This window comes from Calonectris borealis, chromosome 25, assembly GCF_964195595.1.
Source record: "Calonectris borealis chromosome 25, bCalBor7.hap1.2, whole genome shotgun sequence".
NCBI classification, from domain to species: Eukaryota; Metazoa; Chordata; class Aves; order Procellariiformes; family Procellariidae; genus Calonectris; species Calonectris borealis.
Genome location: NC_134336.1, coordinates 2,808,220 through 2,834,915, shown reverse-complemented (window position 1 = coordinate 2,834,915; position 26,696 = coordinate 2,808,220). Strand labels below are relative to the sequence as shown.

The following is a 26,696-nucleotide window of genomic DNA, read 5'->3' as shown; positions in this document are numbered from 1 at the left end:
GGCATTTTGCGGGACCCCCATCGCCCACCCTGCCCCGAGCACCCCCCCAGCTCCATCCTCCCACAAACGGCAACTCCGCAGCAGGAAGAGAAACAAGAGAAAAACCCCACGCCTTTGAAAGCCAAAAAAAATTTCAACTTTAGGCCTTTATTACAGGGAATGACTAATCGTTTTCAACATCTGCTGAACGCTTCTCGCTAAATACCAGCCGCGTTTCCTAGACAAGTTATTTTAATGCTGTGATTCACCTTGATCGGTTTTCACCATCTTTACCAACCACTCGCAGTATTTTTTCATTGATTTCCGTAACTTGTGGGTGTTTGATGCTTCAGTGCAGATGGAGCGTTATACAATCCTGAGAACCACCCCTGCCTGGGCTGGAGGCAAAGCCATCTCTAGAATTAATGAACTTTCACAGGGCCCATCTTTCCTTTCTTACTGGTTTTGAAACCTACATTGTGCAGAGCTATCAAAAACCAGGAGTATCCAGACACCTGGGGTTTTAACAGAGTCTTCCAGGAACAACTATAAAGGTAACGGGTAGGACGTACCGATATCAGGTTAAAAACAGGTTTGCATCTGTGACACCACGTACGAGCCTTTGGTTTTATTTGGTGCTAAAGCCAGCGGTAAAAGTAACAGCTTCATTGGAAAACACTTTATATTTCAGTGCTCTGACACACAGCTGCTGCTCTCCAGGGTTCGAGGCAGCCGAGGGAGGCTCCGGCCTTCTCCAACGCTCACCAAGAGCTGGCAGGTTCCTATTTCCCAGCCACAGCAAAGCGATCGGCATCTTAACTGCGTTCCTTTATCAGATCTGAAATCAGCTCACTGGAGACTCATCCCACTTTGCAAAAGGAGCGTGGAAACAAACACTTCTATTAAAACATACAGTAGCAAAGGAAGGCTCAACTGAGCAGTAACAGCAAAGGTTTCTGCTCTGTGCTCACAGGAACTGAGCTTCCCCAGTAGAAAAAGAGGAGTAACATCTACATTCGAGATGGGAGTTCCCGTGAGCCCTGACTAGCCTGCAGAAATTCCTCCCCCTCAAAGCTTACAAATGTGTCCAACATCTCATCCAAGATGTTACAGGTTTATCAATTAAAGAAGAATTTCCCTGAGCCCTGTCTTCCTCCCCAGAAGCACCATATGTACTTGTTCCTCGCAGCCGAGAGAGAAGAGCTGCGTTAGCAGCACCGCCTGTTCTCCTCTGCATCTCCCAGCAGACAGGTCACAGCTGGTCTCTTCTCCTCTGGGGCCGTTTGGAGGGTCTATCACAGGCTGCAGGGATCACCCCCTGCCCAAGCGTTCTTTAGGAGAGCAGCGGCATGGGTTGAGGAAGGGAAGACATGCATATTTAAATTGTTTTTCTTGGCTCTGTTTGTGACAGATGCTCTCATACAAATTTAAAGACTCATTCTGTACAAAAAGAATCATCTGCTTTAACAGCCGAACAGGGAATCCAGCTGTGCTCTTAAACCCAACTTACCAAATATGGAATTTTACAGAGGGCCATATCGAGGTAATGTCTTTGCCTTACTGAAAACACAGTGTTTTAAGTTAAACGTAAAAATACCATAGGTAAGTTATAAAATAAAGCTTGTAGCCATTTGCTTTATTTAATAATCCGAACAGCAACTCGAAACCAGGGGTAAGGAACGGGCAGGGTATGACAGTCTCCTTCCAGGAAAAGCTGCTGGGGACATCTCTGCAATACCCGTTGGAGCGTTTCCTGCAAGCTCAGTTTCACACTCCTGTTGCTCTCCAAGATACTGGCTATGAACCACTATGCCCGGTGGGACCCCGAGGAAGTGTAAAGCCCAGGTTTATACCAGCTCCAAGCAAGGCCAGCCTGAGTATTTATACCAAAGGGCTGGACTAGAGGCTGAGGAAGCTGGGGCGGCCCAGAGCAAGGGCCAGAGAAGATGGGACTGCTGAGGCACGGAGCGCTCTGCAGCAGGAGGGTGTTTCTAGAGCCAAACTTCTCTTGAAAAGAACAGTATTGTTGGGAAACACTTCCACAGAGGAGACGTGACTGATGCGGTACATCACACCGTACAGTGCCAAGCACAATGGGGGCCTTTATCTTGTTTATGGTCTTTGCCACAATCCTACAAATAATAGGATGTGGATTAGCCCTTTGGGGAAATCAGGAGGTGAAAGATCACTGGCGCTTGTTAGCTCACAGCCAGCAGAATACAACCTCCAGTGGCTACATGTCAGCAGAAAACGGAAGGTTATTTAGGTGACTCAGACTTCAGTACTCAAAGGAATCTCTACCCCTCACAAATTTCAGTGAGTCCTGTATCACCCCCGGAACGTCTGGCTAATTAGAGCATCTTTGAGAGACGCATCCGATGCTGATGGCTATTTTGGGATCTCAAATTAGCTTTTGCAGACTCTAGGCTAAAATCTGAATGTAGTAATGCTATGAGAGGGAGGAAGACGTTTGATGCGGGGCATGTTTTCAAAATACTTTTGGTATATACAGTTATTTTCAATATATTAAGATTTACATTCCTCCATAACATTAAAATCTTTCACATAAACATGCAACAAACGCAATGCACAAGCAAGCTGTATTACTTCAAAGGCAGTGTCACAAGATCCACTTCTACGGGTAAAAAACTGCATCATAATAGATGATCTCTATCAAATCTTTTCCACTTGATATAAAAGCTGTGCCTATTAAGAAAGAAATGGGAAAGATTGGTACAACACCATACAAATTGATGTTCCAATTACATTGTAAATGAAGATGCATTCAATAAACAGGCCACAAATCCAGACATGTTATGATTTCCCCTAGCAGAAAACTACAGATCCAATTTTCAAGTCAAAGAATTGAGGGTAATCTCACTCTGTTGCAGCATTTCCACATATTACCGCTTTCTGGCTCCTAATACTCCTAAAATAAGAGAAGCTCATTTGGTCGCTTTACAATTCCATATAAAATAAGACTTATGTCCTTCTATGTCCTATGCCCAGGGCTTTTCACGGTTTTTCTTTTGAAGCCATTAGGCTTCTTCAGCGTTCCGCAGGTTTATTTCTTTATTCTTTTATTTATGGAGCTCAGACTTTCAGTGATCTCGAGATTTGAGAGAAAGTTTCCCAAAGGAAACGCTTACGGCTGCTGCCTTTGGGCCTGGCGGGAGATGTGTCCTTGCTGAGTAAGCAGGTCACTCCACTGATGCGTGATAATCTCCCCAACCAAGGTACCGCTCGGTCTGCAAGCACTTGCGTGCGTTTATTAAGGTATTTATTGGAGAACAAGCAAGTCAGTGGGGCCAGAGCAGCCGCCAGAGGGAGCCCCGCCACCGCGGGTGCTGACCGGCACCAGCACCCAAAGGTGCTGGGGGTCCACCACCCCTCCCGAGGGCTCAGGGTCTTCGCTCGCTGACGCCAGCCGTGCAGCCCTGCGGGGCTCCGAGCTAAACGTGTCCCGGCCAGGCCGGCAGGAGCACTGCCCGAGCCATCTCTGGCAATGACATCAGACAAAAAGCCATAAAAAGAAGGGCCAGCATCACATTTCAGAGCCCGTCGATGGGAGCGTGGAAGGGGTAGAGCTAGCAAGGTCTAGCTGGGCAGCACCTGGCCTAAAACCTGCAGTCTATAATTTTAAAGCATTATGGAGTCATATAGGAATTCCTCTGGAGGCCTTCCTTGGGCTGCTCTGTTTCTAGAGCAAGGGGTAACAACAACTTCAACGCTACCTTGCTGCTGAGAGCACTCTCATGAAGGCCAGCATCTCAGTCGGGAACCGGCTCCAAGAGACAGATCTCCTTACCACATTTCCCTCTCCTCAAATCCACTTAAACCTCCTTCTCCAAGGGATCTCGGTGGGAGAGCTCTGTGCAGGTACATACCGAAGCCTCCTCCACACCATGACCTCTGCAGGAGTCAGTCATGTAACCGGCCTTTCACACGAGTAATTTATTTGTGGGTATATAAAGAATGGCTTCAATTTAGCAGCTCAGATGGTGCCGCCCCCCAGCTCCCACACAGAACATGTTAGCAGCTTGCAAGGGGTTGCAAAAATAAACAAACTTACCCACTTCGTGTTGCCCCTGCTCATCTTCACCCAAGTGATTCATAGCGATGTACTCTTGACTCCTGCAAATTGAAGACATTTGTGAGTCTCCTTAATGTAAGCACAAATCAAAAGAAAAAGATTCCTGCATGCAATTACACAGGAAGGAAAACATGCAACTTAAGCTGAGCTTTGAACATTTCACAGTACATATCAATACTGGGGTCTAAAAAGGGCCATCATTTTACATTTTTAAATAACTGAGCAGAATTTTTTTTTGGCAGTAGCAGGACTATCTATATTCGTTGTCATTTTACATCTTTTGATATTTAAGCTTGCCGATTCCTTTTTGCCCACATTACATTACAGTGCATTTTCAAAGGGCACATTATTAAAGTTATCGCTAATTTATGCAGAAGCATGTGGTTTTTTTAAAATGTTTATTTTAAACATTTTTTGCAAATTTTTACATTAAAATTAACATCTGAAGAATTGTTTCAATAAAGTTTATGCAAGTTGCCGTCACAGTTTATGTAAAAGAGAAATGTGCTATTAAAATCAGACATTTAGGTTACCTTTTGGGTTTTGCGATGCATGTTAGCTTTACACATCCTGATTCTCCTGCGATAATTTTCCTTTAAAAGGGGGGTATAGGGTGATCTTTTCATCAAGCAAGACATTATGCCCTGAAAGCTGACTCCAAACCATCGTTGAAAATTCAGTTATTTACACTTTAATAACAATCTACAAATACAACTTTTTGTTTTAAAGTATTCCCCTCAATCATGCACTGCTACAAGCAGTTTGGTTCCTAATGCTCTATTTTTCACCCCCGAGCAGTTTAATTCTCTCCCCCTAGAAAGCCAGATTCATTTTGCAGATGGGAAATACAAACCATTTTTCATGTGTCTCTAAGAAGCAGTTTAATTTAAACTATTATATTTTTTATATATCTCTATCTATATACATACACACCCTCTCAGAAGGATATGAGGAGCAATTGCAGCACCCTTCTCAAACAGAGATACGTTTTTAAGTGGCTTTCCAAGTAAAGGCTGCTGTAAAGTAGGAAGGGCATCATCTTAGCCAAGGGGGTTAGGGTTGTTTACATAAAGCAGAAAGCAAACTTCCTCCTCCTCCTGGTGGCAGCTAAGCCTTGGATTTTTCAGCATTCGTTTTGTCACGCTACGTTTAAACGAGCCATTTCAGACTCAGTCTGGAGTCTGCAGTCTGGAATACTCTGTGAGGCCACCTGAAATCTGAATCAGTATTTCAGCAAAGAACCATAAACACTTTCCAGCAGACTGAAGTCAGATTTCTGCCATCAGGATCAAACTGCTTTCAACAACTTCCAGGGGGTGAAAAACAATTTTTCTTTCTTTCTTTCTTTTTTTTTTTTTAAAAAAAAGTTAAGCTCATTCAATGAGCTTGATAAACTTTTTGTGAGAATTACAAAAAACACCATTTTTAGAATGTCTCCATGTTTTAAAAAGACAATTAGCTTTAGCATTAATTTAAATTTATTTGAAAAAAAATAGCTATTTTAATGCTCAACAAAAAAAAATGACAATTCATCACATTTACTTTGATTAAAAAAGGACTAAACTTTATTGACAAACTGCGGCAGACATTTTGACAAGTTTTAGCTACCTATTTAGGCAGACTTACACATGTAGCATTTAATCTTCAAGAACAGAGTGGGAGGACAGTGTACAAATCCAATTAGGACTTTATCCTATGTACAAAGTGAAATTTTTCCTCATTTTTTCAGCTGCAGTGTCCCTTTTTATGCAAAGCTAGTGTTGAGATACACTTGAACAAGTCAATGGGATTGTTAATATTGACAATTTTGTCAGTTTTAAACTTGCACTGTATTATCTGCCCCAAGCACTATAAAAATGAGAAGACTGTAATTTTACAGAGTCCAGACCTACTCACTTAATACTCTGGTTTCTAATATCAAACACTGGGCAATCAGAGCCATGCTTTAATTTGTTTTTCCCTTAAAAGTTCTTCATACAGAACCAAACTAAGAACCCCTTTACACTGGAAAATCTGCTTCCCAAGCATCTCTCAACACTGCATGTTCGGGGCTAGATTTCAAAACCCACATAAGAAAAGTCAATTTTACAAACCTAATTTTTTTTCCTTTTAAGTCAATTACCTTTAAAAAATGCTATTTAATTTGTTTGAGGAGCCTTCGTATTAAAATTTAAACTTAAGATTCACCAGCAATCTGCTTTTAAGGAAAGTTTGACAACTGAGGTTACTTTTAAACGGTGGCAGCTACTACCGTTACATTATGATTTTAATTCTTAAAAACAGCCCTGAATTTTGAAATGTAGCCTACTTTGGGATTCTGCAACTACAACTTTTACGGGTTCCTTAAAACCAAACTTAAAAGGTTAACAAAACCTTAATTTCATAACTGCTAAGCAAAGCATGTCACTTTTGAAACTAACATTTTTAACTCAACTTTTTTTTTTATTATAAAAGGTACAGTTGTGTTTATCTAAACAACAAAGAAAGAAAAGCCATCTACACACTTAAAAAAAAAAAATTAAAGTCGGTCCTCTAAATCTATTTAACTCATTTTTAAAATACTACGTACAGAAGCCAGAATGCAGGGTGAGGATGGAGTGGGAGAAAAAGGGCCACGAAGAAAAACAGTTAGACAATTACTTGTCTGGTGTGGGTAAAGCAACGGGAATCCCGGGAGATACAAGAATCAGTAACAACTGTTTGCTCATAACTGATATTTTTCCCTCATGTTTGTTTTTTAATAACGTCCGTATGGGTGCTCTCTGTAGGCCCCCTTCACTGGCCTGGCCGGCGGGGCCTTCAGGGAGGGCCTGGTTCCATTCCAGTCATCTTGCCCTGCGGAAAAGAGAGGGATACGTCAAGGATGGCGGAGCGCAGCGGGCCAGGGGGCACGGCGGGAGCGGCGGTGCCGGCCGGCCGGGCTCCCCTCCGGAGCCGACGTGGGGGCACGGGGCACCTTCTCAGCAGTTTCACCCCAAAGCCAGTCTGCAAAATGCCCCGCGGTCCACCAAAACCTCTCGTTTGCAGCACATCTTCCGACATTACGGGAAAAAGCCTCTTGCGCGGGGGTCCCTGGGAAGCCAGCAGCTCCGACAGCCCGGCTAAGCACCGACTTGGACAAAGCCGGTGCCTTTTAGGAGTAATTAATTTCAGCAGAGCCGAAGCCAATTCACGGGGCAGCTCTGGCAGCCAGCCGCAGCGAAGGTCGCAGCAGTCATGGCCCCTCGGGCTGGCGGCCAGCAGCATCCATAGCCCTGGGGCGCTGGCTGGGGGGACTGCTACAGGTGCTGCTTCTCTCCTTCCCAGGCAAGGCAGGTCCTGGATAATTGTGCCAAAATAATTAAGTCCCTACACTGCTCTAGGACGGCAGCACGTCCGACTGAACCTGCAGACACCAGTCTCTTTCTGACTGACTTGCTGTTCCTTCCCCTCCGTGAATACAGGAAAATTTACAGCTGCAGCTCGCACGGCATCTGCTCGGCTCTTCGGAGCAGACATCACCTGCTCGTGCTGTACCAGCACGACCTGCTGACGGGACAAAGCACTCGACAGGACAGCCCAAACCCTTCTGCTATGTACAACCACCACCGAAGCAAATGAAGTTCGCATTCCCGCTGTCCCCGAGCTAGCTCAAGCCCCAAATATCCAAACTCAGCTTTCATTATGGCTTGTGCTTGGAACATTCATACTTGCATGCCTGCCATTCTCTCCAGGGTCACCCGTTTATGAAAGCAAGTGTCCGAAGCCCAGAAGACAGCCGAGCCTGTTCCTACCACCATGGAGCACGTTCCCATTTTCTCAAAACTGTCTCCAGTCTGGCTCAACAATTTACTTCTCTAATTCTGTTTTCATGAAAGCAGAGACCAAAGGAAATTACTGTGGATAAACAGATTAGCTGTGGCAACTTCGTGCCAAGTATACAATGAGCATTTTGGCCTTCATATCCAGACACCACCACTGCTCTCCTACCAAGCAGGAGGCACAAAAGTCTCTTTGTGCTGCCTAACACAGGCAACAAACCAAGCCACTGAAGGCAGGAGAGACAGCCAACGTTACTGACAGCAGCTATCTCTTCAAACGCATCTTAGACTGGAAAAGCATCCCTGGTTAGGCACCTGAATTTGAACTTCTCCCAACTTAAGCCCAGAGCAGGGAACACCCCGAGGCCGGCACAGGAGACAGCCACTGTGTTAACAACTCTGCTTCTCTACTGCCGGCATGACACGGCATAGGGGATTCCCAGTTCCTGAGGATCCCAGAAACCCCCTCCGGCTGGTCATTAGCATCACTACCTGCATTCACTCACGCCTTCAGGCAACTGATGCTCTGCTAAAAGGGAGCTGTTTTCAATACAGCGTATTTCCATGCCATTAAGCAGCTCGCTGCATAGCTTTCGTAACTTGTTTATAGTTCAGCTTGTTTACAGAGAGAGGAAAATGAATCTTACTCATTGCCACATGCAGATGCTATTCATAAGCTCAGATATCTGAACTAGCATTAAAAAAAAAAACCCGCCATCACCCAACCCTTTATTGCCGGCACCTCAGACACAAGGCCTATTGTTTTCAACAGTTGGGGATGTACCCAGTTGTGGTTAAATTGGTCTCCCACACCCCTCAGTCTAGCCTAAATTGATAGCTTTATGTAATTAAAATTAGCTAAACTTATAGACTACTTGCAAGTCATATTGACCAAAATTGTTTCACCTAGTCAAAAGGAGGTCTTCATATGACATTTAAATCCATTTTTCAAGCAAATGGATAGTGCAGTCAGTATCAGCTAGTGGGTTTTTGAGGATAAGGAAGCAGATGGAACCATGCACCCATCCAGTTCAACAAAATATAATCCGTGAAAACCAGACTGCAGCAAAAGTAGTGCTGTGGGTGGAAATCCAGAGCGCTTAAAATATTCTAAAGCTACACGGAAATTAAAAGATATTGCCATAGTTAAAAAATGGAATTTTAAAAGCGTCACCTTTGACACAATCAAGATAGATAAGAATCTAAAAACCACAGAATGCCTTCGGTTGTTTAGACCTGGATAATCTGTAGGGTATAAATATTCTACCACAAAAACTACTCGAGGTTCTCCTCAGTAAGTTTTTGCTCAGAGCGTGGAGTGGCACTGGAAAACAGCTGGTCGACCCCAAGCAATTCCCAACTATGCGCAGCCCCTTCCCTGTCAAGAGAACAGTATTCCCAGACATACCATAAGCTTCATAGGTTTCCTGTGCCTCCCCGTGTCCATAATCATAGTATTCTGTGTCCCTGGAAGAGTAATTATGTTGGTTACATACAGTGCTGAAATCGTATTCCTGAACTGACACAACTTGCACAAACACTTGAAAAGCAAAGATGCCCAATATTGCTCATGGCTTGGTGTGTCTGATCACTGCTTTTACAGAACTGTCAAGGACACTGGAACACTCCCAAAAGTGTTATTTCCCAGGCATTCCTGGATTCCAGCAGAACAGGGCACTTTCCCTACAGCTCAAACTCAGAAATGAGTGTTTCCATTCCCTTAAAAGAAAAAAAAAAAGGATCATGCATAATTTTCTCCATCACAGATAGGAGACAAGCAAACTTACCCTTGGCCCTGGCTGTAGTAGCCTTCATACCCCTCATAGCTCTGGTCTGCATATGCGTCATCATAGCCCTGAAACAGATGATGACATAAACTGTGTTAATGGAAGGACCAAAGGTTAATGCCTGACCAAGAGTGATGGCAAAACTGAATTCAGGCTACAGCAGCTTTCAGAGGAGCCTGTGAATCCTCGCGTGCCACAGGGAAGGGGCTCAATCATAAGACATAGGTAGTTAAAAACTGCTTGTGTCCTGTGGCTTGGGAGGAACCTCACTAATATTTACAATGCATTTGAAAGTCATTTACGTGTCCAAAGCTGCAGTTTGTCTGCGGTACAAATCCATGTGCCAGGATCTGTTATCCAAAACACAGATTTACAGGTAGACAAAACCCGATCTATTACCTTGTGATTGGTTTCAGTGGAAAAACTGAGAAGTTTTACTGAGAGGAGAAACGGAATTTAGAAATATCAATATTTGTAACGGTTCCCCAAAATGCTGTTGTGCAGCAAAACCAGTCATCTTTAGAATACCAAGAGCAAAGATGCTAAGATATGCTTGACAGGAGGGTGGTGCTTAGTTATATGCCTTGAAACATCACCATGTTCATTCACAGATTTATTTTAAGGATTTTTGGGGCAGTAAGAAACATTTGGTGTTCCATGCTTAAAGAATTCTCTTGCAGAAAGAGAACGTGATGCAAACTACATCAATCTCTGATGTAGTTTTTCTACTGTGCACTGATAGTTATGGCAAACTTCAGTCTTGGGGGCACATTCCAGTTTTATAAAAACCACCCTTACCCTGTATTTAGGACACCAGCAGTTCCCTCCTTTGAGGATTAAAGCGGCAGAGCAGGTTAGCCAGCACCGTACTAGTGACTGGTGGCCACTTCTACAGCTCTTATTTCAATAATGTTGAATATCTAATACATGATCAGCTAGCTGCAATAAAAAACCCAAAGATATATAGTTTCTTACATATTCCTCATAGGTTTCTGGTGCGGGAGGAGGAGGAAGCGGTATTCTCTGAATGCCGGCTGCACGTGCTCTGGGTGCAGGAGCACCCCGGACTGCTGGGGGAGGAGGTACTCCGCGGGCTACAGCAGCTCCCCTGGCAATGGCACCCCGCACCGGGGCTCCTCGCACAAGGGCCCCCCGAGGAGGAGGAGGGGGAGGACCAACACCACGCCCCCTGGAAAGGAGATAAAAAGGACTGTGAACAGCTACTGCTGTACCGCTCGTGTGCTGAATACTGAGGGCAGTGCATACGCTTGTTACACCTACTTTAAAATGCAATAGCTTGATAAAGAAATGCAGTCACCATCAACCAAGCCATTGCTTCTTTACCAAGAATGAAAGCACAAGAATTGTTAACGTTGTATTTCAGGATTTACAAAAACCTCTTCTGAGATGAGAACTCTACTGCATTAGATAACTGTACAGACAAAGAAATAAATCTGATACAGAACTTTGACCAAGTAATCTCTCAGACTTCATTTTAAACAACCCCTTATCACTAACCTGTAATGACTGCCAGACCTCCAACTGTAAAGATCAGTGATGAGATGAGCAGGGACACTTCTGGGCTAAACACTCGGAAGCAAAGACTTTCCCCCGAGGAAATAAGTAGTGAGGCAAGAACTATAGTAACAGAGTTTTATCACCAATTTATCCCGATGCCTTGACAGCAATGACAGAATAATGTCATCCTATAACTTTTAAAGGACGGTCAGTTTAAACTGAAAATGCTGATTCTGCTGAAGGCTACAGAAGCCAACATAACACATCTATCTACATATGATTTCGTAGGCCAATTTTTGAAAGGTTACTTTATGAAGCTACTGATTTCAGACATCAAAAATAACACAGAAGACATCCACTGCACTAGATTACATCTCAAAACATACAAAACATTTGATGCCAGCTTGCTAAAAGCAAGCCTACAACACACGGCTAGAAAGCCTCAGCCAAAAGCCAAGGTCAAGGCCAACAGCTGATATGCAAGAACAAGTAGCCTAACCTCATCTGGCAGGACAACTCTGAGCAAGACGCAGCATTTCCAGGTCCGTGCTTTTGGGAAAGATACCTTGGAACAGGTGGAGGCGGTGGTGGAGCTGCTCCCCTTCCCCGCACAGGGACTCCTCGGCCACGAGTTGGCTCTGGTACACCGTTCAAATAGGAGAGCTCCAAGAATTGCTCCTGACAGATATCATCCATCATATCCTAAAGAGGGAAAAGAGTCAACTCCAAAGAACAGCTAACTAGCTAGTCTGTGCTCCAGGGCATCACAGGCTACCGTGCTGGAATAAAAATAACCTGATAGTCCTAAATTAAAATCTGCTTGTTAGTTTTACTGGTATTTGCTCAGCAGGCAGCAGTGCACAACTGCCAGCTTTCTCCAAGCCGGCCAAGACGGGCACACCACCTGCACGTCCGAGAGCTGCAGTGAGCACTACAGCTGGTCCCCGGGAAGAGGACCTCATCCACAGGGGTTCTGGAGGCATCTGATGATGTTCAGCATCTCAGGGATGTCAGCAAGATTTATTTGCAAATGTTGGAGAGTTCAGAGGTGAAGTCAGGCAAGACATATCTCACCTCAAGCACCTTAAAGCTCCCATTTAAAGGCAAGTGGCTGGCAATGAGCCCACATAAGGCAACAACATACTGCTGTGCTCCCTACACACTGAAGGAACAGGATAGGATGCAGCCTGATGAAGAGCAAACACCCATTTGCAAATCCAGGCTGTCTTTTCAAATTCTTAGGAACGCAGTATGTTTCTGGCTCCGTGCATTTTTGTCGCCTCAGGGGATCTAGCTTCAGGAATTAGTACAGATCCCTGGTGACTCCGCAGGAGTCATCGTACTCCACCCCTCCCCTCAACACACAGGCAGTCCGGGCCTCGCACCGAGGATCTTCACGATGCCATGGCAACCCCACAAAGCAAGGAGTCTCCTACCAGATGTGTCTTCACAGCACTGCTGGCTTCCATAGTGACTTCTCTGTCAATTTTCACAAGTTTAACACATTGTTTGAAGGCAGCGATAGATAAGACACTTTAAATAGCAAGGCTGCACACTTGCTTTAGCAAGTTGAGGTTTTGTACATCCCAAGGGCGCCTTGAAGATGACCTCCTTCCTTCACAGACACTTCACATAGCAATCTCTCCTCCTCTCTGTGTCAGACTCACAGAAATCACACAGTACCCACACGCTTTTCCACACTTCCCTACTACCCACCGCTCTCAGGTTCCACCCGCTCCTGGTATTTCAGGCAGAACATCTGAGCTCCCAGTCTCAGCTGTGGAGCACGGTGCCGAGGTATACCCAGCTCTCTACCTGCCAGGTCTCTGAATTACAGGCTGAGCTAGCCAGAAGCAGGGAGCACTGCGTGCTTCTTTCCCATTTTGTTTTTTTCCTAATTTAGCAAGCAATACTATCGTTTTAATAACATGCAAAAGACTCCTTCAAGTTCTGCGGTTCTTGGAGTCAATACTCTTGCTGACACAAAACTGACATGAAGCTGACCATAAAGGTCTTGCAAGGTTCACCAGTAAAAGACATCCACAAACAAGTGTCATCTGTATCAATGTCTGGTTAGTAAAGAGGTTCCTTCACATCATACACATTTAAAGCAACAGAAATATTGATTTAACAGATGTGCCTTAGAAACTAGCTACAACACTAAATACTACCACTGAGATGCCTGGGCAGTCACCCTCCTCATCCTCACACCACCCCTTTAGAGCAGAGCAAACATCTCCGTACTTACAGTTTCTGATCTGACCAATTAAGTTTTCTAGCCTGATTTCTATGCTACAGTTCCAAGTCAGAGGAACCCATCCAAGAAGCCTCTTCCATGCCAGGCATGGCTAAAGTCGTTCTCCCGCTAAGACTGACACATGGAGCTAGACAAGCTCTTCACCCACCCCAGTGTCCACAGCTAGCAACAGGAGAGAAATACCTACTCCAGGTGTTCTATACCCTGTAAGTGTATGTCTTTCTAATTATGGTTAGGGGAATAATATATGCCTTCATGCAAGATTAATGGGGTCATCTTAAGCTGCCACACACACACTTAATACTCCAGGCTTCCTCAACTACACCATTCCTGTAGCACGAGCCTTACACTCTGAAAATTTTACCCAACCTTATAGCTAGATTCACAACCCATCTAACTCCTTCAAAAAGAAAAGAGCATGAGCATACATACTGGAACAAGGAATTTCTTGACTTCTTCCATGGCATGAGCCATCAGAGCATATGCTTCACAAGGGGGTCCAAAAACTTCAATGAAGACATGCAAATCCATATTTAGATGGGCATATTTAGGATCTCCCCCTTTACGCAGTTCTTCCTCCTGAAACAAAGCAGATTAGAGATTCCTAATACTAAGTAAGATGCAGAGAAACTACTTTTCTTTTATCTGTTTTTCTACGCCTTAACAGGAAACGTCTGTAAAAGCATTTTGGCCATGCCTGGACACACATACACACGAGCATACAGTTTTATAAAAAGCCACATGCAATCTACAACTTCCAGCTTTTTATAGCTGCCTTTTCAGCTGACTACAATATTTTTGCTAATGCACTGATGCCAGCCACCTTTTTTTCCAGAAGATTAAGCATATGCAAGCAGTGTTCTTCCTCTTCTACACCACCTTTCTGCCTGAGGTGCTCTTTACCACCTAGTGAAGTCTAATGCCTCAAACAAGCTTGCTCCTTGGCTCTGCTCTTAGATACCCGTGTTATTCAGATGGCTTTAAGAAGCTACAAATAAGCTAGAAGTGTAAAAACTTCTCATGCTGCTGAAATAAAAAGCTGAACTAAGTTACAGCTCTGTTGACTGTTAGCTCGGTTTTGGGAGTAAGCAGGAAGAAAAAAAATTCTTTTCATTTTTTCTGCTCAAAAAAGCCTCCTGGCACTTTGTGATTCACTAAAGATTACCAGGAACATACTGCTCCAACATCTTCAGTGAACCATGAGGACTGAACAATTTCAGAGGAAACAGCTGGAAAAAGGGTGGGATTTTTTGTTTGTTTCTGGAGGGGAAACATATTCCTTTAGCGAGTGACTTTTCACAGAGTAGCTGGAATTAATTCTTATTTTATAAACTTTGTACTTCACCTTTCATATAAACTATCTCTGCATTCAAGGGTACAGGATATCAAAAGATGACTGGTCTCTAAGTCATGCTCATAAAGAAAACATGCATCACACTTCTGCCCCAATCGAGATTGCTCCCAACATGCACAGAACAATTTAGGAAGTGTGAGTTCCTACTGCCTTTGCTTTTAATGTTTTAATCTTTTATAAAATGCTTTGAGAACCACTACTTCTCACAGCAACGTGGAAGGCATTAACATACATGTATGTTTTCAAAGGTGATTCCCTTACCTTTGCTTTATCTCGCATTGAACCCTTCCCAAGCACAGATATCTTAGCACCAGTTTCTTCCTGAAGTCTCTTGATGGTGTTGCCTTGAGGTCCCAAAATCTTTCCAACAAAGTTGAACTGTAAATGTAAAAAAAAAAAAAAAAAAAAATTAGCTCCAGAGCTCAGTAGCCTTAACAAAAGCTTTTCTTAATGTTATGCTGGCTGACAAAAAATTTAGCCGCTCCATTTTCTCTTCACCTCACCAAAAAAATACAGACAAAAAAATGCACAGGAAAATTTAAATTCCAGAACATTCTTTCCATGAAAAAATGCTCCACCAGAAAATCAAGCTAAATTAACTTACGTAAAGTGTTTAATTCTAACATCTACTCTCCAGTAGTTTTACAGGCAGCAAGTCTTAAGAGTTAAACGAGTTCTTAACTGTAAAACACAAAGCTCTACATATGAAAGCGTCTATTCTAGTAATAAAAGATCACAGCTATGCATCACCATTTAGCTTTATCCTGAGACATTCTAGAAATGTAATATATTAGAAATAAGATCCTGCAAGCTTGCATAGGAAAAATTCCGTAGTAATAGTGGAACACTGGCATAATTCCTGATGACACCTTGACAGCTACTATCTCTAAAAGTCAGCCATAAAATCCATAGAAAATAAGCACATCACAGAGATTCAGTAAGCTATTTTCTGGCCCTCACCTTGGGGTACTGTTTGACAGGTATCAGAACTCGTTCTTTCAGTTTCATATTCTTGTGGGAAAATAAATCCAGGTAGTTCTCTTCCTCATCCTTCTTTGTTGTTTCACCCTTCTGAATTTTTTCAATTTCTAAACAAGATAAAAATAGGGCTGCTTATATTCCTCAAACAAGCATCATTTTAGAGTTGGAATTATGACAGGACATACCACCCTCATTCTCTGTGAATATATGAACGCTTATAACTGTATTAATGGAATCTGGACAGGCAGGCCACCTCTTTAGTGCTAGCCCAGCTTGCCTCTCCCTCCCTTCACATCTAGGGATTCCAGAAGGCCAAAAATGGGATCATGAACAAAAATAAGAACGAACAGTAGAGAATGCCCTACACATAACTTCAACAGGTAAGAGTAGGAAACTGTAAGTACAGTTTTGCGTATCACTTCTGCTGTGCCTTCCTCTGTCAGTCCCCAAACTCATGCCTCCACCGCGAATGCAGCACCCACGTGTAGACTCCTAAACCTACAAAGAAACCAGTCCCAACTACACTACTGGATACGCTTGCTATAATGCAGTGGCCATCAGCAAATCAGACAGGTTTTTATCGTTCAAGCTGATGCAGCATTTTAAATCTGCAATTTAAGTGGTGGTGTCAACACATACCGACACCATGAATTTCAGTTAAGTCGAAAACGTTCCTAATAAACAGAAGCTCGAATGAGTGACACACTAGAGTGTGGTCTGGGTTATGAAATTCTTATAAGCTTCATTTCATTAGATGAATGCATCTTTATCATACAAGCATTTTGTAAGTTGGTTTTCAAGTCGTAAGCCTTGGGCATATAGCCATAAACGTGAGCGTCAGAAGTCCTTAACTTGATTCAGGCGATGCAACTACAAATTTTTGTCTCTCAAAATAAGATTCTGATTTTTAATTGTATATTGTGAATTGCAGAGTCTTGGAAAAACCCTGAGGTGGCCTGACTGAACTGAAGGCATGCTGCAGCCTACGGGGGATCTGGAACAAAGTCCAAATAACCTTCTGGAAGTAGGTCATTAAGGTAGGCCAATTAGGAACTAGTACACAAACACCTTCTCAAATCTGGCTAGAAATTAAACTTTCGCTGATAGATGGTAGGAGACAATCACCTGGTAAAAGACGACCCAAATGGAGAAGACTGAAGATCATCTTCAAGGCAGGCATTTCTAGCATAGGCTCTTACAGTCATTAATGCACTTCTGCAAGACTAACACCCAGTATTTTTCAAAAGAATGTAGCCCATAGCTGACTGGCTTTTCTTTTCCAGTCATGTACAATTTTTATTTAATGGCCAACAACTAGACAAGTTCCCCCAGATTTGGAGCCAATCCATTACTAACAACCCCAGATTATCGATGAACTGTTATGCACTCTTTGGTCCAACCAAAAAAAAAAATTGGTCGCACCATGCATAGCCATCACAAATCATTACTTACAGATGCTTACCAGGGGAGGAGCATGATCCTTCCCTAAAATTTAAATTGTGCCATTTCATCAGCAAACCCAAGAACTATAAATATCTCTTCTGAGTTGAAAGTGCTCTAAATACAACTTCTCACATCTCAGGGGAAAGAGACACTTTCACAAGATTATATACATAACTGGATTAAAGCTGCAAGACAAAACTGAAACTGAAGACTGCTTAGTCATTACCAGAATTTAAAGAGGGCAGCTGCAATATCTTGTGTTTCCTGTGATTTCTGTCCATGTCAGAAACTATACGCTTTAGACTAAATGTTCATGTCTACAGTTTCGAAAGACTGGCATATCAGATACTTGACATATCATCCACCTAGTAATATTCTCGTATCATCCAAACAGAAATAGGAACAATGGGTTACCATCATCCTTCTGACTGGACAGGCAACCACAGCCTCACGGGCTGAGAAGCATGACTGGATCTTTCAAATGGTGCAGACCACAAGGAAGTCAAGCAACTAGATGTGCAACCAAAAAAAAACCACCTTAAGAAAACATGACCAAATGATCAATATTTTATCTTTTCAGTTATGGACACAGTAATACAAACTGGTTTTTAGTTTAAAGATCTAAAGATAGAATTTGGAGATGGTGTTGCATAATTATGAAAAAAGCCTAAATTTTTGTATTTCTACTTGCAACAGCACCTTGGCTCCCTTACAAAAGTGTTACCATGACTCCTTAGTTTAAAAAAACTACCAGATCTAATTGCTTTGAAAAAGATAGCTTGATTTTTGCTTTAAAAATAAATTATTTTCTGAAGACACTATGCAAAAGTAAAAAACCCAGAAGCTCAAGCACTGTCAAATTTATAAAATAAGCTGGCTGCCTTGGTTAGTTTTAAGTAGTTTTTTTAATTTTAGCTGTAAGAACAGATCAGAGAATCAAGATTTGGAAACTAAAGATTGCACTGGTGGCCTTATCCCTGGTTAGGCATAGCTTTAGACCCTATAATACAATGCGATTACTTCTCAAATATTTTGGTTCTCCAAAAACAGTAAGTGAATTTCTGAAAATGCATTCTGCATATTAACAAAAAGTGTTTTCTACGCACACATCAAGAATAAATGCACCCTAAAACTTTCTTACGTGAATTAAACTACCCAGAGGCATCTTCTACCCTGTCAAAACACAACGCAATCAGACATAAGCCTCTGCAAACCAGTGAATCGCAGTTCACATCAACCACACAGCAAAACCCATTCTGCCTCCTGCAAGAGTAGCAACAACATCTGGGAACCAGTCTGTGAGGGCAACAAATAATTAACTATTTGCTAAAAAAAAAAGCATCGGATCCATCATCGCCGAGCCTTCAAATGAAATCCAAAACATACAAGAAGAAAAAACCCTGCCCCAGCAGAATAACTCAAAGTTCTCCAGCTTTTGCAATTCAGGTCAGCGCGGGTGACCTAGCAGTCCCCTTCACACCTTCAGAACAAACTCCAAGTCTGGAAATAGGTGTGAAGAGGACTAAAAACATGCCACTTGTGACGTGTCCTACTACTCCGGATTCCAGCGTTATCTGTATGCATTCTGGCATATTAGCTACGCAACATGAAGCAGTACTGAATGAACTGATGAGTGGTAGCAGTTTGTCAGACCACTTACTGATATGAAGGAGAAGCGTACATATACCTTGAGGGATTAAGCATGCCTCATTTCAGTGCTGATTTTTTAAAGCCGTGTCAGAGGTGCAGCAGAAGGTTACCTTCTTGCCACGGGGAATGTCAGCAGTCTGGCGGCATGTGTGGCAGTGGTTTCCAGGACTTCATGTGGGGCAGTGATTGCATTGTCTCAGAAGAAATCCTAAGGGGTAGGTAAAGGGGGTTGGTAACACCGCTGCTTCACAAGGAGGAGGCTAAGCAGCCACAGTGCTACTCCTGATCTAAGCCCAAGCTCTTCCTTAACAAAAAACCACCATATTAAACATTGTCCTGCAGCACGCTTGTGCTCTGTGAGCAGAGACACATTCTGTTTATTCGTAATACTGAGAGTATTATCTTAACGGTATGATAATACTGACCCCATGCCCAAAAAACCCCAGAAGAGTTTGGGGATGGGAGCCTCTGGAAGAAAGCAGAGCTCCCTCTCTCCTAAGCTACTGCTCCCCAGCTGGTTTGATTTCACAGGAGAGGAAGCAGGGAGCTGTTCCTGGATGGACTCTGCCAATAGTGGAAGCTGCAGAATTTGGCAAGCCTAACCCCAGCATTTCCCTCCCACTTTCTGCTGAAATACACCCCCCACCCTCCAGCCTGTATGCTGGGATTCATATGCAGACAGCTCTGCTTTGAAGCCTTGCTGAGAAGGGAGGGGACTGCCACTAGCACAGGGAGAAGGGGCACAGGGAAGAAAAGAAACACTGCTCAAGCGCGAGGCAGGCAGGAGAAAGCCTGGAGGTGAGCTGTGAGAAATGGCACAAGTAGTAGAGGCTCCTGGGAGAGCAGTGGGAGGAGGCAGAGTCACAGCAGTGACAGGCAGGCTAGCATCAGCAGCTAATAATGTTGGCATAGCTTAGCAATATACACATCTGAAAATGCAACAGTGAAACGGTATTAGCATATGGCAGTCTGTGACATCTGGGCATAAGTTTAAGGCGGCAGTTACAGGTCCTTTGGGGGGGTAGAGCATATGCTTGGAAACGCAGAAATTTAGATAATCTCCTCCATTTCAGGACAGCCTTAACTCCACGCAAAGCAAGCTTCAGAACGTTGCATTGCTCTGGGTTACATACAGTTTCTCATCACCCCCGTGACCTCAGCCCATCTCTAATCCCACTATTTGGTTCCTTGGCAAGTCACTCTAGCGAGGCCACCACCATTCCATCTGACTTTCCCACACAGTCCTTTTTCCCTCCTAGGAATACGCACAGACTAAATGAGCCTGGCACAAGAACCAGCACGGTCAGCAGGGGATTTTGTTGAGAAGTCCTCCGACACCTCAAGCTGCTCCCTGCTTCGCAATGCGTTGCTCTAACTCCAATTGCTTGGCGCTCCTTCCCTTCATGGGTCCTGCTCTAATACCCTATCCCTGCCCTGAATCCACCTCTTACCACCTCCATCCCTCCTCACGGCTCCACACTTCTGGGGATGTAAAGGGCTGCATTTAACATAAGGATCCTAGCTATATAGAGACTTGCTAATGGAATGACATAGCTCACATATCTGTTTGCAGCATAGGAAGCTCAGAGACGACCAGCTCTTTTCACTTGGAGTTTCTCCATAAAATAAAGATTTGAAAAAACCCTACGCCTAGCTAACACATCGGTGGACATCTCCTGTCCTCCCAGGGCACACAAGCAGAGAGGACTGTGCCTTTCAAAACACCAGCATCTCCTCCTGCTCTCCCCACAGCAGATGGAGGGCACAATCAAAGTGAGGAAAAGGGGATTTCTCGTTCCTGTGGAAGAGGAAGGTCACACAGACCCCGAATCACAGGAGTCAGGAAACGTGGATCATATTCCAAGGTGCAAGAAATCCCAGTTTTCAGTTTCTGTTCCAGGTGCTGTGTAACAGAACCTCAAAATCCAGCCACTTTACTGCCTTTTCACCACACGGTGAAATTCCTCAAGAGTCAGTATTACATCACTGTGTTGCCCTTCATCTTGCTCCTAAATAATGCTAATTTTCTCTAGAAACGCTAAGCAGCTTTAAAACCACAAAAGTATCTTAGACTACTCTTAGATATTGTTTTTAAACAAGAAGTCTTAGTTTCAATGCAGAACTCCTGCAGGGTTCCCTCCCAGAGGCAGGCAGGACAAGCAACTTCCACTCCTGAAAAAAGGCTGGAATAGGAATACTGCTGACATTCAATAATCCATCATTTCTTTGTCTGGAAGTAATTTTGCTTAAGTTGTGCTGGCCATACGCTTTACAATCTTTGGCCCAAACCTAAATTCCATAGTAAGCTTTACAGCAGCTTCTCCAACATGACATCCCCAAAGGGTGCCACAGCAGTAAACAAATTCTGAGCAATCCAGATCAGTTTGGGGGTCATCTGTGCAAAGAAATTTAGTCGCCTAAAACCACCATTTTATTTCAGATTCTTTCTCATGAGCTTCCTGCTCAGATTGTCCCGAGTTTGGACTGCTAGGGAATGCTCCCAAAAGATAGCAATTTTAAAAATATCCAAAGCAAGCAGGAAGCATCTGGAGCTCTTCCAATGATCAATTTTGAGTCTCACAAAGCTGCAGTCTACTATCAGCAATTTTTTAAATTAGTGAAAAAAACATCATAAATCCTTGTTACCCCACTCAGTGAACGAAGCTTTACTAAGTGGACTGAGAACGCTGTTCGTGCGGGAATTAGCAAACTCCTAGGTTTCATTTCACTGGAAGGCATTATCACAGAGCTGTCGAGCATCAGCTGGCTAAAGGGTTTTATTAATGAAAAACATTAAATTGATGGCAAATCGGATTATAAAACTCATTTATTTAGATCAAGATGTCTGCGAGTGATGCCAAGTTACCCATGACGATATACCTCAGTTACTTGCACAATGGGAGACAGCAATTCCTATGAATTATTTCCTACATTAAAGGAGGAGCTAATAAAGTCTCTAGCACTGCACCAAGTATGGCAATACTACACGTTTTAAAGACCTTAAAAAAAAAAAATCATTTAAAAGCAGAATGATAAGTACCAGAGAGCTAAGCACTCTGCTCATCTGCAGATTAAAGCATATCCTCGCGCTGGGTACCTCCCAGCTCTGCACTACACACGCACGTAAGTCAGTGGTAGCAAATATTTTAACTCGTTCCAATTTTTAAGCTGACTATAGTGTCTTGAGGCAGCTGAATCTACTTGACAGAGACACCGAATGCGGGTGCAGCAGCTGCACTGTGGAGATATGGAGAAATCAGAGCCGCCAGGCGATTGGACAGTGGTGATGGGGAAGGAGAAGGCTAGTCTGGGCACAGAACAAAGACTGCCATTTCCATTCCCTATTTAGGTTCATCAGAAGCATGAAACAGGCTCTAATACAGATTACCAGAGTGGAAAATCAAAGAGATCACAAACCATGCCTCACAGGGACTCAAGCAGACGCTACATGGAAGACCCCAGCTTTGGCCGTTCCCTTCGGTCCCCTCTCTCCCCGGGGATGAAAAGGGCCAACACGACCGCACACGTATTTTAATAAAAAAGTTCTGGGTCTGCGTTTAATCCGGCCCAGGCCCTGGATTAAGCACGGGGCTAAACAGAGATTAAATACGAGAAAAATCTAATCTTCAAGCCCCCAGGGTCGCATCTGGCCCCGGGCACGGGAGCCAGAAGGGGTCGGCGCAACAGCCGCCCCGCACCGCTTCACCCGGGGCGGCCGGGAGCCGCCCGCCGCCGCCGCCCCGGCCACCCGCGGGGCTCCCTCTCCCCCCTCGCCGCACAAGGCGTTTACTGGGAGCTGCCTCCCACCCTGCCCGCCCCACCGAGCACGGGGGGGGCCCTGCTCGGGGGTCCCGCCCTGCTCAGCCCCCGCTCCGCCCCGCCTGCCGCCGGTACCTGCTGTGAGGAGCTGCATGGCGTGCGTGAAGGACGGGTCGAGGCTGTCCTTCTCGGCCATCAGCTCGGGCAGGTACTTGTTCTCGGGCTCCATCTTGACAGCGGCCCCAGGCAGCAGCGGGGTGGGGGCGGCGGCGGGGGCCTGAGCGGCCGAAGCGGCGGCCGTGGCGCTGGGCGGCAGGAGCGGCGGCGGCTGCGCCCCGGTAGCGGCCCCGCGGCCCCCCCCACCACGGGGCGGCCGCCGCGGTGGGGGTGCCCCTTGTCGGGCGCCGCCGGGACCCGGCCCCCGGCCCAGGCGGGCGGCGGGGTCATCGCGGCGCTGCATGGGCGGGGCGGGCGGCGGCGGGGCGGACGGGCGCGGAGCGGAACGGGCCGAGCGGCGCTGCCACACCGTCCGCCGCGGCGCCAGGGCCGGAAGTGAGGGGCCGGAAGGACCGCCCCCTGTCCCCCCCCCGCCGGCTCCCGCGCGACCACCCCGCGCGACTCTGCGCTTGCGTCGGCACGCGCCGCGCGCCGACCCTCCCCGCCTCGCTCCTCAGGGCCCGCCCCCAGGACGCGCACGCGCGCTCTGCCAACGGCGGGCTTCGACCGCGTCGCCCTCCTCGAGCGCATGCGCAGTACCGGGCCCGAGAAAGGGAAAGGGACACGTGTGAGGGAGGGGCCACCACCCTCTCGGCCTCGACTGCGCACGCGCAGGCCTACCGGCGCGACATTAGTCACAGAGACTGAGAGAATTAGCCCCCAGCGGACTCACGGCGCTTGCGTAGCAGCGGGCAATGGTGTTGCGCATGCGCAGAGCCTGCCGCGCCAGCAGAGAGCGGCTGCGGCGCATGCGCTCTCAGCGTTTCCTTCGAGGCGGCCGCTCTGAGGCGGCAGCTCTGAGGCGCGAAGCGCGGTACGGGGTCGGGTTGTGGCGGGGCTCGGGCCGGGGTCCGGCTGGAGAGCGAGGGGGGCAGCGCGGCCGCCCCGCTCGGCCTCCGCAGGTGCGGTAAGCCAGCACAGCCTGTCTGGAGGGCTGAGCCCCGGCCTGCCGGTGCTCACAGCCCTGCCCGGCGGTACAGGGCCTTGGCAGTGCCGGTGTGGGAGCTGAGCCTTCCCCCTCCTGCCTTCACAGCCCTGCGCGGTGGTGCAGGGCCTTGGCAGTGCCCGCTGCGGGGGCAAGCCCTTGGTGTACTTCTTGGGTCGGCCCCATGCTGTGGTATGGGGCTTTGGAGAGAACAATTAACTCCTGTGTGGCAGGGTGGCAGGTAGTATTACACAGTGTTGAAGTGGTAAGAAAAAGAGTTTTATGGGCTACAATTTTCAGAGGTTAAGAAACTCCAGTTAGAGGTGCTGGGGTGAAGCTAGTGGGGGAAGGCTTGTCTGCACAGTCTTGAAACCCAGCAAAGCGGCATTGAATGGTTTTTCAGTCAGGATGATTGCATATGTGAAGGCCCTTTGTGTGCAGCGATTTCTGTTATTGTGGTTTGTGGAGCCAGCAGTTATTTAACTAGCATACAGGATACATTTTGGGCACTGCAGCTCCTTAAGTTAGTATCAAACATGGCTTTTTATTAATTGATAGTCGTAGCATGAGCACATGGGAAGACAACAGCTCTTATAATTCATGGAATTACACATATACTTTAGCCTGTTAAAGAAGCATGGATTCTTATTTGATCTCTCAATATCTTGTAACAGACCGCTGTCCGCAGCAGCCCCTTCTGTGCAGAGCTGAAGTTGATGTTCACGGACAGACGTAGCCTCCGACGTCATCGGGTAACGCAGCCTGAACTTTGTCCCCTCCTTTGTGCCTCCAGGGTGCCATTTCCAAACAGCCCCCCCGAACCTGTGCAAACCTGTCACTCAGTGGTCAATGGCTGTGCAGTTCTACACAAAACATCTCGCCCGAGTAGGGGAGCTGCGGCTGTTCCCAGCTTCGGAGCTGCGTGGGTGCCTGGTCTGCTCCTCCTCCGTCAGTGCCCTCCTCATTCACATACTGTCTCTTTTTCCTTCACCCCCGTTGTGTATCTTCAATGTCATCCTTGCATATTTTCCATTGAGATTCTCTTTCCCTGCCTGTCTCATCCTTACTCACAGCTGCGTCACTTGTAAATGCCATTCCTGGAGCCGAGATGAACTAACTCTGCTCCTGGTAACGGGCTGTCACTGCCCCAGGGTTTCCACCTGCTGCCTCAGTCATACTCCCTGAGCACACACAGCTCCCATCTTCCCACAACCTCTGCTGTGCTCATGGAGCTGTGGGTGGCAGCTGTCATTAGTTGTTTGATTTGGACCCAGTCCTCAAAGAACTTCGGCAAAAAAAAAAAAAAAAAAAAAAGAGATGCATGTGGCTCCTTTAGAGGATGTTTCAGTTTTTAGAGGAAGGTTGCCTGATGGGGCCCTGGATTGGAAATTAGGAAATCTGGGACCAGTTTCCAACACTTTCCAGGCTTCCTGAGTGAACCTGGACACTTTACTTAACCAGTCAGTTCACCATCTGTAAATTAAGTCACTTCTACCTTCTTTCTTCATATTATCTGATCTGCTCAGGGTGTGAAGGGGCCAAGACATTCCTTTGTTATTACCTTAGCCCTGAGCTGTTATTACTCTGGCCCTGAGCTTGGCCAGAGTCCCCAGCTGTTTCTGAGATAGATTTACTGGGTGTTAAAATGGACGCGGTTCCCTTCCAGACAGCGCCAGGCTGAGGGCAGAGGAGCGATGTGCTTTCCTCTAGCTGAAAATAGGAGATGGGTGTGTTTTGGGTCATCCCTGCTCTGTCCTCCCAGCGTTTGTTCCTCCGTGAACATCTTCTGGGAGCAGCTGATGGCTGGTGTGGACGCGATCTCGCCGTTCATCAGTTCTTGGAGAAAATGCCTTTGTTTTGCTGCAGAAGAGGAAGAGGCCCGAGGCCCTGCGGAGAGCTGAGAATAGAGGAACTCTTGTTCCAGCTCTCGCCAGTGCTGGCAGCGCAGCTGCCCGGCTGCACCGGCGATGCCTGTGGGAATGGTCCGTCTGTCCCGCAGCTCTGTCCTTCGCTCCCGTATTTTTATCTCGGCTGGCAGAAAAGGAGGCGTTAGTCTGTGGCTCCAGATGAAGGTACTTGCACCAGGGGAGGTTGAGATTGGACATTAGGAAAAATTTCTTTACTGAAGGAGTGGTTAAACATTGGAACAGGCTGCCCAGGGAAGTGTTTGAGTCACCATCCCTGGAGGTATTTAAAAGACGTGTAGATATGGTGCTTGGGAACATGGTTTAGTGGGCATGGGGGTGTTGGGTGGACGGTTGGACTCGATGATCTTGGAGATCTTTTCCAACCTTAATGATTCTGTGATTCTACTCATTGTTACAGGGGATTAATAAACGCTGACCTCTGAGGCGCTCACCCTGCTGTTCTTGGGGATCTTCAGGATTTTCATCCCACAGCTAAATATTCCCTTCTCCCGGGGGGCTGGAGCAGCCGCAGGGCCATCCCTGTGCGAGTCCCGGTGCCCGGCCCGCCGCTGGGGCAGGCTGCCGCAGCCCCACCGCCCCTCACAGCCGCTCCCCATCAGCGGGGCGGCTTTTGGGGGGGGAAAACCTTGCCCGGTGCCAGCACAGCCCAGCCCAGCCAAGGGTTTCTCCGTGCTGGCTCCAGGTGACGTTTTGTTGTAGGAGCGGCGGTTCTCAGCCGTCCTCCGGGCACGGACCCGTCCTCCGGGTGGGACCGGGAAGCTGCCCCCGGTCTGGGCAGGCAGGCGCTGGAGCCCTGTTACCCCAGCACTGGCACAGCCTTGCCGTTAAAGGAGGACGGGGGACGCCGCAGGGCGATCACCAAACCCCGAGTCACCGGGACCGGACCAACGGCTCATTCATTTATTTCGGTTGCACCGTGTGCGGAGCGGGGGAGCCTCGGTGTGTGCCGGCCTCCCCGGGGACCCGCTGACCTCTGCGGTCTCTCAGGGGTGCAGCGGCTGCACGC

At 46.3% G+C, this 26,696-nt stretch overlaps 1 protein-coding gene and 1 long non-coding RNA gene across 4 annotated transcripts; one reads left to right on the top strand and one right to left on the bottom strand.

Annotated features, from left to right (window-relative positions):
• Positions 1-127: 127 nt before the first annotated feature.
• On the bottom strand, positions 128-23,096 carry KHDRBS1 (KH RNA binding domain containing, signal transduction associated 1). Of its 3 annotated transcripts, XR_012677183.1 has the most exons (11): positions 22,757-23,096; positions 15,749-15,876; positions 15,050-15,166; positions 13,867-14,013; positions 11,677-11,879; positions 10,635-10,848; positions 9,660-9,727; positions 9,281-9,339; positions 6,713-6,907; positions 4,052-4,113; positions 128-2,685 (listed from the first exon to the last, which is right to left on the bottom strand). XR_012677183.1 is itself a non-coding variant. In XM_075173224.1 (9 exons), the coding sequence occupies exons 1-9, from the start codon at positions 23,079-23,081 to the stop codon at positions 6,810-6,812; spliced, it is 1,359 nt and encodes a 452-aa protein (XP_075029325.1). In that variant the 5' UTR covers positions 23,082-23,096; the 3' UTR covers positions 5,610-6,809. The 3 variants fall into 3 exon arrangements, 2 of the variants coding, with proteins under 2 accessions (XP_075029325.1, XP_075029326.1); XM_075173224.1 differs by lacking the exons at positions 128-2,685; positions 4,052-4,113 and having other exon boundaries at positions 5,610-6,907; XM_075173225.1 differs by lacking the exons at positions 128-2,685; positions 4,052-4,113 and having other exon boundaries at positions 5,610-6,907; positions 11,743-11,879.
• Positions 23,097-23,622: 526 nt separating this feature from the next.
• Positions 23,623-25,903, top strand: LOC142092784 (uncharacterized). The gene is made up of 3 exons (XR_012677182.1): positions 23,623-23,651; positions 24,437-24,514; positions 25,629-25,903. It is a non-coding gene; the product is annotated as an uncharacterized LOC142092784 (long non-coding RNA).
• Positions 25,904-26,696: the final 793 nt, after the last annotated feature.